We start from the raw sequence: 16,791 nt of genomic DNA, 5'->3' as shown, positions 1-16,791 counted from the left end.
TGGAGTGGAAGAAGAATTTATACTTGACAGTCATTTGGAGTGTTTGACACTACATTGATTTCTGGCAACAAAGACAAAATAGGAGATTTCTTTTCTTTTGTTTTTACTTAATGTGCAGTTTTTAGTTGCAGTTATCTATTTCAAGCTTATTAACCCATTTGTTAAAACATATTGGCTTCAACACTAGAAGGAGGAGGGGGTTTACAAAAGACCAATCAATGAGCAAAAAATAAAAATAAAAATACAACCTTCCCTCTATAACATTAAATGAAAAAATAAAAACATGTTAAATATATATTTATATATATATTTCCTTACTCTGAAGTGTTATTTGGAAGTTGTAAAAATTAGCCTCAGTTACACTGAGAAAAATAAAATAAAGAGAAATACACCTAAACCAACGGATCCTCACATCAATTTAACTGAGTTTTCTTGTTCTTTTTAAGCACATTCACCAAAAAGAAAAAAGAAAAAAAAAGGCTTCCAGATCCATTAAAATTTAATATGAGGCTATGTTTGTTAGTTTGGAGGTAAAAAAATTAAGTCCTGCAGCAAATGTTAATGAGGGCTTTTGTCTTAACTAACCAAGGAGACTGCAGCACCTGACTATAGACTAGTACAGAAGACATTCCTTTCAAAAAACCAGCCCACAAGCTGCATATTGTGTGAAGACATTACAGATTAATAAATGATAGCACCATGGTTTTAGAAATTAAGTTAACGTTTCTGTAATTAACATTTAGTCCATCTTCTTAATATTCTAAGCACAGGCCAAAAATTAACTTTGTAAGAACCCAAATTATTGTATGTGCAAGTAAGAAAATCTTAACCATAAAAAGTGAATTAAACTCTGCATAAAATTCTAAAATACTATCCCCTATTTTTTAAAGGAATTAGGAACAAAAAAACCCTTTTCATTTGACTTAGTCAAACAGGGCACATTGTTTTATGCTTGTTTCTTATAATCTTGATCATATCAAGATCATTTCGAAGTAAACCCAATGGTTGTCACTTTTAAAATCTCTTTACCACAACACTGAGTATTCTATGGCAGAGGCATACACATATTAAGGGCATCTTAATAAAGATGCAAAGGAAAAAAATACACATCTTGGAAGAAGACAAAATGGCAGGCCACTGGTACTTCAGCTCTCTGAAGGCAAAAAAATATATAAAAAAATTATCTTTGACATTAAAGAATAAGTCAAGTTAAAGAGAAAGGGAATGTAATGGGGACCATCATATTGAGAGAATAAGCTGACCTGCTCAAATTCAAAGTGCTAGAATTAAAGGTCTAAATTAAAATATAGTCTATGCCTCAGAGTTTAACACTGAACACAGTATGTGGTCATATTTCAATCCTCCTTCCGCTCCAGTGTCTGTGCGGCATGAATGCCGTTGCTGTACACAGGAAATGGAAGAGTGGAGAAGAGTCCTTCGGCAGTTGTGAACACATTCCCTGCAGGCATTTGGGTCAGACTGGCCGCGCTCACAGCACTTCCAAACGGTCCTGACATATTGAGTCGGTGAACGTGGTGGTAGAGCATTTCCATCGGTGTTTTAGGATCTAGGCCGAAGCTTGGGCTGTTAACGTCCACAAAGTTAACAGCGTGGGTGTTGGGGAGGAGATTGCCTTGCATGGCTAAAGTAACTTCAGCTGGAGCATACCGAATAGTGCCAGTGGTATAGACCCTCTGAGCAGCCGTGCTGGTGGCAGCAAGGGTTCCAGTTACCCTGTGAACCAAAGGAAGGACCACATTGCCTGCTTGCAACCTCTGGAGGGCTTCCAGATCCCCAGTGTACAACAAAGAATTGGAAGTGCTGGGGCCGCCCGGATGCTTGTCCCGCGGAGATGCTGACAGAGGTGGTGACAAAGGGTCGGAGGACACGGGAGCCAAGGCGGAGTTGGATGAGGTGCTGAACTGAGATTTGCGGCTGGCAGTATTTTCAGTCCCTGGTGGGGTGAGAACAGAGTCTGGAATGGAGACATGTAAACTACTGCTGGCTTGTGGGGAGGGGAAGTGCTCTGAGGTCGGGGGCTTGGTCATACTGTAGGGCGATTCGTTCCTTGAGATTTCGCGGTTGGGTGGGTAATTCCAAATACTGCTATCGTTATCAAAATTGATAGGTTCTGAGATCTCTGTTTTGATTTTGAGCACTGAGGCACTGTTTGGTGACGAGAGCAGCTGGGGCTGATCCACCAACGCTGAGTCAAGTCCATTTGGGCTTGAGGTGCTTGATAGCCTTCTGCGGGTCATGCTGCCTCCTTTCTGCTTTTTCCTCCTCTTCTTCCTTTTCTGATGTTTGCTGGAAGACTGGGCATTTACTTCTCCTGCACTGTCCGAGTCCTTGGCACTGTCCGAGGTCAACGATTCACAGTTCTGCAACCGCAAGTCTGATTCACTCTCCACGTAGCGCTCCACCTTAATCTGCATAGAACCAAGAGTGCTAAAACTATCCTCCGGGGCCTTTTGATTCTCAAAGTCAGAATTTTCAAAGCTGTCATCACTGTCTCTGCTGTCCTGGTTGCTGGAACTGTTTGCATCCTCATTACAGTTCATTTCATTATCCGACTGATTCCCAGACTTCTTTCTATCTGACTCGGGGTCCTCGCTGTTTTCTGACTGGTTTCCTTTCTCATCCGACTTTGAATTCTCATTGTCCTCTGAACAGAAAGGAAAGTGAAAAACACCATTAAGAATAAGAGCGTAAGATTTAAAGCCCTCTCAGAGTCCTAGTTGCCAGCGAGATATTATGACTACTAATATCTCTGGCAAAAGCATCTGGCACAGTGCATTTCCTTTCAAGCGCAAAACCACAATTCTAGGAAGTATCAAGCTAAGAGGGATTTGGTTATCATTAATCTCTCTCAAGCTCAGGAATGGCAGTGTACTGGGTGAAAGTTTTTGTCACAACGGCTAATGCTTTGAGTAGCCCATATCAATAAATTATATGCATAAAAGCCCTATGATTTGGTCTTTACTCTATTGTGACAGGAATGGTGAGGCTGTTGCAGATAGGGACAGGGGCAGCAGTTCTTCCAGGCCTTCTTCTGCCTCTGGAGAGCCAGCCTTCCTCTCACAGTAATGGCAGCACCAGGGAGAGGAGGAGGATGTAAGCAAGGAAAGGCATGGATATATTGGGTGGGGGATGGGGGATGTTCTGGAGAGTGGAAAATATGTCCTTTTTTTCCTTTGCTTACTCCTGAAATAGGAGGAAGTCTTTTTTAACCTCACAGCCTGCATCCCCCCCCACAACTTCCAGGATGCTTACTCTAAGCTGTTAGGGGCATAAGCAAGCCAATTCCCTCTGCTTACCCTCCTCTCATCTCTGCTTTCCAATTTTTCAGCCTCAAAGGATGCCTCAACAAGACCCAGTTGAAAAAAAGTCTCAGTAATGTTCTCCCCGCAAAACCAAAACATTATCTGATAAATTCTGGCTCAGCTCTAAATCAACCCCAATATCCCCCAACTCTGCTAAAGTGAAACAGTTGACACAGAAAAGAAACAAATAAACGCTGAGAGTAAAGAGCTGTAAATAGTGTTCTAAAGCCACAAACAAAGCCTGATGTCATTGTCACATGGGCAAGCTCACACAATATGGAGGTCACCTTCTTTCAAGGAAGCATCAGCACAGTGAATGAAGAGATCCATCAAAGGTTTTGTTACTTAACCCCAACAACAAAACCAAAACTCTACCACCAGAAGGCTGTGATATACTAGTATCAGCCCTGATAATTGTAAGATGCACTTAAGCTATAAATACAATGCCTAACTTCGCTGGCACAAGGTGAACAGAACAGAACAGAACAGAACAGAACAAAACACCATTATAAGAAGCAAAGGAACACAAAAGCAGAATGTTTACGTTACCTGAGTTGTCCTTTGAGTCTGATTCAGAATCGGAAGTCTCAGAAGATTCTGAGGTTTTCTCTGGCAGATGAGGAAGCTGTGCAATATCCATAGGAGTGTCCTTATATTCTTGGTTGCTAAAGAAGAAGAGATGGCAAATATAAACACAAATGCATGATTTGGAGTTTGATAGTTTCCTCGCTTTCTTTTCTCAAATCTCTGGAGCAAAAAATGCAAATAGAGAGCACAGCAAAGCAAACATGAAAACATACATATCTTCTTCCAGTTCTTTATAGCAGACATTTTATGGAGACTGCTTTTAATGCTACCATCAAATATTTATACCCTTCCCCCACGTCTGCTACTGCCCAGGTATCAGGACCAGAATATTTGTGATTACTCAAGCAGCACATTCTACTTGCCATCTTAGGATAAATCGCTATTCTGTAACCAGTGCTATGCACATATAAACAGCATTTTCTGCCATTCCCATATTTAGACTGGATTGTTCATTGCTCTTTAAAATCTATTCAGCATCATATGATGATCCCGTCTCTTCTTTTGCAAAACTCCATGATGGAGTTTTCTCTGTGTAAGACACAATGGGCAAGTTGATCACCTACTAGCTTGTAATTTATTACAAGCTAGTAGCAAGCAAAACAAACGAATAAATAGGAGCTAAAATCTGTGACAATGTATAGGGCATTTCCAAACGGAGCTTCTTGCATTCTTCCTACAGCACGGGCTGAGAACACAAAATACTGCAACTCTGTAAAGCAGGTCTAGTGCCTGGGTAAGGGACTGCTTGCAACCTTATGTTTGATGGATAAGTTCCATCATCAAATAGAGGTGAGATATAATGAAATAAATAAATGTCTGAATTAAGTAACATTACCATTGGAATTCATGGAAATTATTGTTCGATGTGCATCTGAATATTTTTGAGCAACATTGAAGTTCTTAAAAACACACACATGCAAATCCGTAGTAGGCATACAAGGCATAGGCAGGAAAGTTCAGACACAGATGGCAAGGCAGCCGTTATAAACTGCTCTTTCAATGTTCATGCGTGACATATGTTATTGCTGAACAGGGCTGCACATGGAAACCTGTATGATCAGAATGGGAATAGAATTTTACAAGTGGGACCTGCAGCAAAATATTGCAATGAGCAGTACTCCTGTTCAGTGTCCAAGCCAGGAAGCCATGTCCTTTTCCAGCATAATCCAGTCTATTCCCGTCTCCTATGGTTTTCCATACCACACACACTTTCAGCAGTTACTCACCATTCTGTGGCCACTGAGCATGCTCAGTCCTTATTGAGCTTTGCAGCTTTTTTGTTCCCTTAGATTTTTTCTAAATATTTTTTTCTGTTTCTGCGAACCTTAGAATACCCCCTCCTTCTTGAGCATAGTTACTGCTGTTTTGGCTACATGAAGATAGACACTCACCCCAATGCCATTTCGGAGGTTTTCATTTGGCCACTGTTACACTTATTTAACAGGGCAAACAAGATATCTACTCACACAAGCAGTGTATCATATGAAGAGAAAGCCCAGTTGCTACTGAGAATCCATTTCCATGCATAGGGAGTGCTGGAAAGATGGAATTCTGTACTCATGGAAGTTTATCTGGGAAACTGCAAGAGTCATTTCCTCTTGCCTTATATTGTTCCAAAGATTATCAGCGATTAATTGTAATGTATGAATCAGCTCTACCTTTTGCTATTTAGAAGTCATTGTCAGGGTAGAGGAATACAGCATATTGACAAAGGGAAACCAAGTACACTTATCCTGCATTAGAGTTTACAATCTGTTCAAAAGCTTATGTTTGAAGGCATCTGAAGGAATTAGTGATGGCCACAATGACAGATCTTTCATTTGGATATTTCATAAAAACAAATATCTGCATTGCTAGAAAGCAAAGCAAAACCACTGTTTACAAACACTTAATATTTGTTCCTGCTGAGTAATCCACCCACCCCTCCAGCTGTCACATTAATGGCAAGTCTCTGCTGTGTTTAAGGAAAGCTTCACATGAAATTACTTTTGGACAAAAGTGCCTTGGCAAGGCATCTACCCCTTATCAGGGTGTCCCAATGCATGGTCTGGAGGCACATGAGGCAATCCCCTTGCTAAGCAGGTTTGGGGCTGGTCAGTGCTTGGAGGAGACCACCCGGAAATCCCATGCAGCCACCTTGAGTTCCACAATGGAAGAAAGGTAGAATATAAATGTAAAAAAAAAAAATCATATACTTGGCTTTACCGTCTTGTTTCCTATAATCGATATGGATATCAACTATAGACCTTCTTTTTAATAAAGGCTGGATATAGACACACATGGTAACAGGAGTAGATATGAGTTAACTCTGCTAATAACACATATACAGCCTTCAGATTGATTTCTTCCTGTTCACACCTCTCACTCCCCGTAACCCAACCTAAACATAGGGCTGGATCTATACTTAGAGCAGACCATTGAAATAAATGGGATTTATGTTAGTCATTATTAATTTAAGTCCCATTGATTTCAATGGGTCTGCTCTGAGTATGACTGATCTAACCCACATTGTTCAGGTGCGCCTTGGTGGGCACAAAGAAAGGTGTCCATGGGCATACTGATGCCTGTGTACTAGAGTGTGATGGAAATTTGAATAAGTAGAAAATAATGTTGGGAATTGATAATAGATAATCGAATCACTCCAATTGATAATTAAGTTCTGGGGGGCACATTAACAGTTATGGAGCCAAAATGGCAGCATCCAGGAAGGAAGTGTCAGCGTGCTCAGGGGGAACCCAGCAGTTTGCAGAAGTAGGAAAAAAATTCTGGAGAAAACAAACCCTAAGGGGGTTAAAAAAAAATCCAAGCCTGCATGTTAAAGAAAGGCTTCTTGGAATAAAGATGTTTTCAGGAGGCGCCGAAAGGAGTACAAGGTTTGAGCCTGTCTGACCTCCAGAGGCAGGGAATTCCACAGGCAGGGGCGCCACCACGCTGAAGGCTCTTCCCCTGGTGGATTCCAATCGGAGGATGGATCTAGGTGGAACCACCAGGAGCAGGCCCTCGGATGACCTCAGTGACCGGGCAGGTTGGTAAGGGAGAAGGCGCTCTCTCAGGTATCCTGGTCCCAAGTTGTTTAGGGCTTTGTACACAAGTACAAGAACCTTAAACCTGGCCCGGTAGCGAATAGGCAGCCAGTGCAGTTCCCTCAGCAGAGGAGTTACATGCTGGAAAGGGGCAGCTCCAGACAACAGCCGAGCTGCAGCATTCTGCACTAGCTCCAGCTTCCGGAGCAGCTTCAAGGGCAGCCCCACATAGAGCGCATTGCAGTAATCCAATCTTGAGGTTACCAATGCCTGTACCACCGTGGTCAAGCTATCCCTGTCCAGGAGAGGCCGTAGTTGGCGAACCAACCGAAGATGGTAAAAGGCACTCCGAGCCGTGGCGGCTAGTTGAGCCTCCAACGACAGAAATGGGTCTAAGAGTACCCCCAAACTACGAATCTGTTCTTTCAGAGGCAGAGCAACCCCATCCAGAACAGGCAATGAGCCTGTCTCCCGGACTCGGGAACCACTCACACACAGGGCTTCCGTCTTGCCAGGATTTAGTCTCAGTTTATTGGCCCTCATCCAGCCCATTACTGAGTCTAGGCACTGGTCCAGGACTTGCATAGCCTCACCTGATTCAGTTGTCACAGGGAGATAGAGCTGCGTGTCATCAGCATATTGATGGCATTTAGCTCCAAATCCCCTAATGACCGCTCCCAACGGCTTCATATAGATGTTAAATAACATTGTGGACAAGATGGTGCCCTGTGGCACTCCATAGCTCAATTGCCAGGAGGCCGAGGACTGGTCACCCAATGCTACTCTCTGAAAACGACCCCATAGGTAGGACCGGAACCACTGTAAAACAGTGCCTCCGATGCCCATCCCACAGATTCGATCCAGGAGGATACCATGGTCAATGGTATCAAAAGCCGCCGAGAGATCGAGCAGGATTAACAGGGCTGCATTCCCCCTGTCCCTCTCTCGATAAAGGTCATCCATCAGGGCGACCAAGGCTGATTCAGTCCCGTAACCAGATCGGAACCCAGACTGGAATGGATCTAGATAATCAGTATCCTCCAAGAGTGCCTGCAGTTGCTCCGCCACAACCCTCTCAAGTACCTTCCCTAAAAAAGGAGTGTTAGCAACTGGGCGGTTGTTGCCTAATACCGTCGGGTCCAGGGTGGGCTTCTTCAGGAGTGGTCGCACTACTGCTTCCTTAAGGACAGCAGGGACCACCCCTTCCCGGAGAGAAGCATTTATCACCCCCTGGACCCACCCAGTCAGACCCCCTCGGCTTGCTTTTATAAGCCAGGAGGGACAGGGATCGAGAGGGCAAGTGGTCGGCCGCACTGCTGCAAGCACCTTGTCTACATCATCAGGCCGCAATAACTGGAACTGATCCCATAAAATTGGGCAGATGGTGGCATCGGACACCTCAACTGGAGCTGCACTAAAAACAACGTCAAGCTCGCTGCGGAGAGAAGCGATCTTGTCCTCAAAGTGTGATGCAAAAAGGTCACAGCAGGTCCTTGACGGAGCCAGGGCCCCATTTGCTGGGGAGGATGTTAGCAGCCCCCGGACCACCCGGAAGAGCTCCGCTGGACGGCTACTCGTGGACGCAATGGAGGCAGCAAAATAAGCCACCTTTGCTGCCCGCACTGCCACGCAATAGGCACGATTATGCGCTCTAAAGTGTGCTCGGTCATCTTCGCTTCGAGTCTTGTGCCATTTGCGCTCCAGCCGACATCCAGCCTGTTTCATTGACCGCAACTCCTTAGAATACCAAGGAGCAGAGCGGGCTCTACAGGACTGGAGAGGACACTCAGGTGCGATCAAGTCGATGGCCCTCCGCATCTCACCATTCCACAGTGAGGCTAGGGCCTCAGCTGGATCACCAGCTCTCTCCACTGGAAAATCCCCAAGAGCATTCAGAAATCCATTGGATTCCATCAGTCTCCTGGGGTGGACCATCCGAATGGGTCCCTCACCCTTGCAGGAGGGTAGTAACGCCGTGAGTTCAAATCTCACCAAGAAATGGTCTGACCATGACAATGGGGTTACTTGGACCCCCCCAATCTTCAGACTACCCATCTCACAGCTTGGAGCAAAAACCAAATCAAGGGTATGCCCTGCTTTATGTGTTGGGCCAATGACAAACTGAGACAGCCCAATGGTTGTCATGGAGGCCATAAAGTCCCGAGCCGGAGCCCCAGAGACAGCCTCAGTATGAAAGTTGAAGTCGCCCAGAACCACCGTCCTGGGTTCCTCCAACACCACACTCGAGACTGCCTCCGCCAGCTCAGTCAGGGAGGATGCCGGGCAGCTGGGTGGGCGGTATACCAGCAGCATCCCCAATCTGTCTCTCTGGCCCAACACCAGATGCAAACCTTCAAGGCCTGCTCCAAGATGGAGTGGTTTCCTGGTGATAGAGATGGAAGTTCTATGAATCACGGCGACCCCCCCCACCCCGTCCCTCCAATCTATGTTGGTGCTGCACTGAGTACCCAGATGGGCAGAGCTGAGTCAGATCAACCCCACCCAGCTCACCCACCCAAGTCTCAGTAATGCACACCAGGTCAGCCCTCTCATCCAGGATTAAATCATGAATAAGAGAGGTCTTATTGCGGACCGACCTGGCATTAAAGAGCAGCACCACAAGGAAGGAGGGCTCAGTGGATGAGCTACCAGGTACATGAGAACTAGAGGAGGAGGGTAGAAGGGGAACAGTGTGAAGACACCTGAAACATGTTCTACGCTGATGTTGCAACCCCTTCCTCCTGCCATATCTCCTTCTGCCCCAAATCACTGGAATAGTGGCTCCCCCTCCATGTGTCCCTGCATCACGGCTTCCCAAAAACATCTTTACCTACACCACCTATGCACTCACTTACCATTCAAACCCACACTCAGTCATACAAACAACACAGTCACATTTCTCACTTGTGGTAACCAGCCACTGGTCACAGATAGACATCAGGCTACTACCAACTAAGCGATAAAGTGCTTTCCCCCGTCCCCACAATCTCCCTCTCTTAGTAACTGCTAATTCTACTACTACCTGATGTGTGGCCACACTCCTCCCCCTCTCACACAGGGGAGCCTCCTGCTTCAAGTACCACAGCCTCTCACGTTGGGCAGATGAAGCAGCTATAATTGGTGAAGCCCCCAACCTCTGCCTCAGGGTGGGGAGGACACAAGAAGTAATTATATCATTTCCCATGAGATCCCTGCTCTCACTCAGGGAAACTTTTATCACACAACTGAGGTAATGGTTCAAAGAAGCAGCGAGTTGACAGCCCAGGGGAAGAGAGAGAAATAGAGAATCACCCTCACCCTCATGGCATCCCGAAGGGGCAAACTTATCTGTTCAGAGCATGAGCTGGATTTGAACTCTATCCTTGCTTGGAAAGTGAGCAAGGATAGAGGACATAGGAAAGTGGGGGATTTGTGTGGGGGACAAAACATCCCTGCAAAATTTGGATGATGGGGACTAACTGTGCTCAGCGGAAATGGAATGTTGACTATCAGCTGGCAAAGAGAAACCAAAAACAGGGTGGGGGTGAGGAAGAGATGGGAGTTTACAGGAGAAGGTCAGTAAACTGGCTAGTTGGAATCCCGAACAGGACCATTCTACACTGCAATATTTTGTTGCAGGTCCTGCACATTTTGGTCTACTGGAGCAGGACAATATAGAATATAGGTGAATAAGACTTTTTGCTTTATTCACTGTGGTTAAAGCCATGGTTTAAGGTGTCTTCTGAGAGTTTTAAGATAAATCCCCAATTAACAATGCCTACAATAAACAGGACTTCCAAAGCGGCAAGGGAATGAAGATGATCTTTCTAGGACATTTGTGAAAAATATGAAAGGAATATCAGTCTAGGTGTTAATCCAGAATTCTCTGATAGCCCAAAAGAGCTGTAAAACAGCTCAGTAATGATGCAATTAATGCAACACCAGAATTTGAGAGTTGTCCAGAAACTAGCAATCCCATGAACACCTTCCTCTTATCCATTAGTAGGCACTGATTCTGAACAAGGTCTCATTAAATGCCTTACATTCTTTCTTTTACATTACCCATTCGATATGACTCATGCACCGACAACAAAGAGTACATATAATGGACCTGACAGAAAGATGTACCTCAGAAGGTAATTCACCCAGATGATGTTCTTCTCGTTTGCATTCTTGGCATTGATAGCAATGGTGGCACTAGATTGTATCCAAATATAACCCCCATTCTTCTGCATCCACCGGTAGTATTTTGTTACACACTGACCTTTGTTCAGCACTGGATTGAGGGAAACAAAAGAAATATGGAACAGCATTAGCATCGCACTTACAGGGGACACTTCCCTACAAAGAGAGCAAAACACACGTACAGAAAAATGGAAGGCCTTTGTCCCAGATTTAACAAGAATCATCATTACAATGACAAATAAATCCAGCCATTTCCTGGAGCCCTGGCAAGAAGGGTTTACCTCTATTTGTAGTGCGATTTTAATCTGCTTTTGGCAGCTCAAGTGCGGAAGAGCAATAAGGAGTACAAATCTCTGCGGCTCCTGAAGAACTGAATCCTGTGTGATTTCCAATGCACGCAACTCTTTTTTTTTTTTTTTTTTTACAAAAAAAGTTAAATTTCTATGTGATTTATTCATCGCTCCTGGGTAAACCTCTTTGAGATTCTGGCTATTTGAAAGGTTTTGGAAGATACTGTACCCTAGTTCTTTGATCATTCCTCTTCATTGCAGGCGATATCAACTACTGAACTTACACATCTGTTTCTTTTCATCTTGTCAAACAGAATTTACAGTCCTCAGATGAACCAAATCTCCAATGGTCAGTAGGGGGAATGTCTGCAGAGACTTTACTTAATACCAGAGCAAAATAAATCCACCAAAGTCTGCGGAAGAAACGGTGGCCTAAGGGAGTTGTGGAATCGAGCACGTTAAAGCCAAGAGCTCTGTGCGGTGTCTGAAACAGGTTCAGAAATGGAAGGGCGAGTGAAAACAACCCGTCCTGTGAAACTCTGCTTAGAAATGCTCAAACATACTGATGTTAAAATTTGTTTCAAACCAGCATTTCACCAAGCTAAAACTGGCTATATGGCTGGGTTCTTTTGTGTCAGTGAAAAGAGGAAAAGCCGTATATCACTCCCTGGAATAATAAAGGAAGTGTGTGTTTGGCGCAAATTTAGTCAACGCGTTTGCTATTCTTATCATTCCTTTTCTCACTGCCTTTCTCTGGCCTGTGTTCTTGATCCTGCAAAATCGTGCGCACTAGAGGGCAGTGTGCATTCACATACATCTCCGGTTTTGGCATGTCCTTGTCTCCGTCTGCTAAAATGAAAAACCTCTAACTGCTGTAATAAATTTGGCTAAATTAGCTGCTAAATGGTTATCTCAAGTAATATGTATTTGCATTAATCATCTTGCTCTAAACCAGAACAAGCCAGAGTCCTAAAGACGTAGTAAATTCATATTGTCCATTTAATTATGGCTAATAAGTACTTCATATACAATAGTTTCATGAAGTACATTTTGATTTTTTTGGGGGGGAGAGGTGGGGGTAGAGGAAGAAAAGAAGTCACTTGTGGGGGGAATTATATTTAAACCTGTTAAACTTCCAACTAGAAAGTGGGGCTGTACTTTTAAAATTAATCTGTACCTCCAAATCAAGAATATGATATACAACTAAACTGTAAATAGTAGTATCTAAACCTTCAGGTGACCATATAAACTCAATGCATATTAGCATCTGGATACAAGTGTGGAGCTGAACTTTTTCTTCTTCTTTTTTGCAAAGGGGAAGAAGAAGATTAGGGCAAAGGGTAAGTTTTTTCTAACTTTCACTCTCCCTTTCCATGCACGTCCCATGTTTTCCGACTGGGAATAGCTGCCATCGCTGCACCTCTGTTCAACTGTCCCACCTCTAGCAGTAGGGCTGTGGTGGTTCTTCCTAGTCTCCCTTCCAAACAGAGCAGACTGCAGGGGCCCGCTCCGGGACCCGCTGGTGCCTCAGGGCCTAGCTCAAGCTGAGGGGCTGCAATGGCAGCTTTCAACCACTCTTGTTTCTCACCCACCCCTCCACCCCAGGCTCAGGGGAGATATACAGCAAGCCGTGTTTATCCTCTGAGCTCAAGGCAGACAAGGGCTGGAGGAAGGGCTGAACTAGCCCCTCTCAGTCCCCAAAGCCCATGCCTCAATGGGTGCTAGGCAGGAGGGAGGGGACTGGCCCTGAAGAGATACGTCACCCCAAGGCAATTCCTTCCCTGGTTTCTTAAACTTGCAAAGGAGCCATTCTCATTTAAGGTTCCCAGTCGTAGTATATGTGGATAACTGAGCTCAAAAGGGTGAGTGCATGAGGGCAGCAGCCTCTCCCGTTTTGGTCTCCAGGCTCAAAGCAGGAAAGCAGAAGGACATTTGCTTCCTTTCAGCCTAACTTTCAGAACTGGGCAGCTGAGGGCTTGGGTCTGCACATGCTCAGTGTTGTCCAAGTTGCATTTTGGGACCTAGTGGTGGCTTAAGACATTTTGCTACTTGAAGTGGAGCTCAAATTTCCCCCTCTACTTGACAGGGCCAACACTTTAAAAGGACTTCCTGCCTTAATCTATCCCTGTTCCCCGTTCATGATGCCAACTGAAAAAGCTTGCTTCACACTGCTCATGGCTGGACCAGTCCTATTGAGTCCAGTTTGGGGACTTAAAGAGTTGGGCCTTTTTGTTATAAGAACATAAGAAGAGCCATGCTGCATCAGACTAAGGGTCTGCCTAGTCCAGCAGACTGTTCACACAGTGGCCATCCAGCTGTTGACCATGAGCCCACAAGCAGGATACGGGTGCACATGTTCCCCAGCAAATATAGGCATACTGCCTCTGATACTGGAAGTAGCACATAGCCATCAGGACTAGTATCCATTGATAACCTTCTCCTCCTCCAACCCCTTTTAAAGCCATCCAAATTGGTGGCCATCAATACAGTTTCTGGTAGTGAATTAAAAAATCAGGTTCTTCCTGGATATTTTAGGGGTCCCCCTCCAGCCCTATCCTTTCCCCCGTTTTAGAGTCCAGCACATCCACATGCAGTCACCAACTTTATTAATGGGGTGGGGGGAATGATATGTATATCCTATGCAATTAAATATAGAAAGGCAACCAAGCTGACATACTAATGTACACATTTTATTTTGGCTTGAAAAACTTCATACCAAAGTGTTTTGACATTACACTAAATTGTCAGAAACTGAGTTTCGAAAGCTCAGTCAGTTCAGTTTTGTAGCAGCAGCAAACATTTGCAATTTAGGTTATAATATTTTGTAAACAAGCTAAAGTTGACCAGATTTCTGCATTTATATCTAATCAAAAGGCTCTTTGCTTTTTTGTATTCATGTCTAAGGAGCATTCTGACTTACAGAATGCTAAACTGCATGGATAAGCAAAAAATGTGGAAAAATACAAACTACCTAGGATACGGCTTTTCAGTCAAACCACTACTGTAACACATGTTGAGGCAGCAATTTTATGCAAATTCTTCTGGTGGAGGTTTGGGAAGAGTGAATTATGGGAGGGAGGCTTTTTCCGGCCTTCCCTTCCTCAGCCTAGTGCCATTCAGATGTATTGAACTAGAGGAAGACTGTTTTGCTCAGTAGGAAAGGAGCTGGATTCAATTTCTGATGATGAAATAATCAGGTGATCATGTGCACCTTTGATGAAAAACACTACCTTGGGAGTTTTAGGTGGCAGCAAATGTGCATCTCCTTCCATGCTTAATTTCAATTTCTTACCACGAAAGTTGAAGTTGCCTGAGATAGTGGCCTTAGCTAGACCTAAGGTTTATCCTGGGATCGTCCAGGGGTCATCCCTGTGCATCTAAATGACACACAGGGGATCCTGGGAGCAGGCAGGGACGACCCTGGGATAAACCTTAGGTCTAAGGCTTAAGTCCCATTGATCTAAATGGTACTTACTTCTAAGTGGACATACACAGCATTGTGCTGTCAACGTTTACTGCTCACACCTTCCCTTTCAAATACATGTTTCTTAGCATAAGGAAACAGAGCCAATATGAGGCTAAGTACCTTGCTAGAACTATTTTGTTCTCAAAGGCATCACGCTTGCATATTTTCTTCAAGAGCTCTAAAGAGGGCAGACATCCCAGAGGTGCAACATCTCTCCACAGTGTTGAAGTGACAGCTAAAACCACACCAACAAAATGTTGCATGTTGTCCTCTTTCAGAGTACTTTTAAAGGGACAGAAATCTGCCCCTTCTGGAATACAGTCAGGTTAGTACTTCCTGAAAATGCTACCTTCACCACCCCCAAAATAAAACCCAGGTGGAATGGGTATTTTGAGGGTTTAATAACCCTCAAATAACCCTATAACAGCCCCATCTGGTGGACTGCGAACTCAGTCATTATGTCAATACACCTTACCTTCAATTGGCAGAATGGAATGGGCTGTTGTGGGGGGGGGGGTCTGGGAAGGTGCTGGTTGAATCTGGTAATAGATATGGCATAAAATGAAGCCTAGTGGGAAGTAGTTCAGATCAGAGTGGGAAGCAGATGCTATGCAACCACTGAGAGAGAAGGAGGGCAAAAAGTGTCTAGATGGAAGAAGAAGCCTCATTGAGTTTTGCAGAAAGTGGCTGAGACATCCAGGCTATGAGTACCGAAAAAGAGACTGCACAGATAGGAAACAAAAGAAACAGGAGTTGGTGATGCAGAGTGGGGATGACTGAAGGGCTCATTCTAGGGAACTGGCCTTTTGGCCAACCTTGATTTTGAGGTAATCAGAGGAAGATGATCTCAGGAACCATCAATTTTGTTCTGTTCAATTTTTTTATTCTTTGTAGTTTCCCCAAACAACACTCTTATCTCTTTCTCCAACGATGCCCAGCTTTTCTCCAGGCTATGGCTCTCAACCCAAAAGAGCCATCTCAGCCAACTGGGAGGTAGATGGTGTATTGTCTTATGGCCAAACTATGCCAGGAATCCAACACTCCCTTGGCTTATTCCTCCCTCAAATGCTCTTCCTGTTTTGCATCCTCTCCAAACGCCACATGCTGTGTCTTCATCACATGGACATCAAGCCCACCTTCCCAACCCTTTACACTTCAGCTGTGACTGACTGTACTTTATACCCCACAATTTGAAGTCACTCAGCTGATGAGCAAACCAAAGCCTGCCAGAGATAGATGTAATTAATGGGCAGAGAGGGAGAAAAATCACTGAAAGTTTTACTGGCTCTTATTCGGTTTCTTGCGTTTTTACACTAACATCTTCCAGACATGCCGTAAAATCTTTCTGTTGGTCAAGCTTTTGATGATCAGAGTTCAGTGGTGGTGGACGATTTATTCTTATTGGTATGTTTGGTTTTTACTTTAGGTTTAATATTGTGGTGAGATTTTTATCTGGATGGTTTATTATTTTGAGTTCACTTTATCTTTTGAGCTTTAAAACTTGTGATCTACCCTGAGGGGGAGGCATAACTTGAAGGGAAAAGGGGGGAAATCAGAAAGAAGGAATTGCTAAATAAATGAAAGCTGTTCCCCACCCCCATATGTAGATGGATGCTCTGCATGGAACACTGAAAACAACATGTGAACACATTTAGAAAGTAGGAAACCTGGCTTTGAAAATATAGATCAGTTTATGTATGTCCACTAAAACTGATCGTTAAGCAAACATTGAATGCCTTTATAAACCCATGTTCAAAATCTGCTCTGGCACATCTGACAGCCAGAGTGCATAGTGGATAGTGAATTCAGGGTTTGGACCAGGAAGATCTGAATTCAAACCCTGCTCAGACTTTGGGGCCAGGTGTCCTACTTTCCAGAGAACGGTCTTCTATCTGAATGGCTGTCAGAGGACAGTCCTCTCTTTGAAGGTGTCCTCT

At 44.3% G+C, this 16,791-nt stretch overlaps 1 protein-coding gene across 2 annotated transcripts in view; it reads right to left on the bottom strand.

Annotated features, from left to right (window-relative positions):
• Positions 1-1,161: 1,161 nt before the first annotated feature.
• Positions 1,162-16,791, bottom strand: part of NPAS3 (neuronal PAS domain protein 3) — an 839,000-nt gene continuing 823,370 nt past the window's right edge. For both annotated transcript variants that reach the window (XM_063117798.1, XM_063117799.1), the window contains exons 12-14: positions 11,042-11,189; positions 3,873-3,988; positions 1,162-2,665 (exon numbers count right to left, since the gene is read on the bottom strand). In XM_063117798.1, the coding sequence (XP_062973868.1) occupies positions 1,356-2,665; positions 3,873-3,988; positions 11,042-11,189 (1,574 nt within the window). In that variant the 3' untranslated portion in view covers positions 1,162-1,355. The remainder of the gene's footprint in view (positions 2,666-3,872; positions 3,989-11,041; positions 11,190-16,791) is intronic.

The sequence above is a fragment of the Elgaria multicarinata genome, chromosome 2 (assembly GCF_023053635.1).
Source record: "Elgaria multicarinata webbii isolate HBS135686 ecotype San Diego chromosome 2, rElgMul1.1.pri, whole genome shotgun sequence".
Taxonomy (NCBI): domain Eukaryota; kingdom Metazoa; phylum Chordata; class Lepidosauria; order Squamata; family Anguidae; genus Elgaria; species Elgaria multicarinata.
This window is presented reverse-complemented; position numbering and strand designations above follow the sequence as displayed.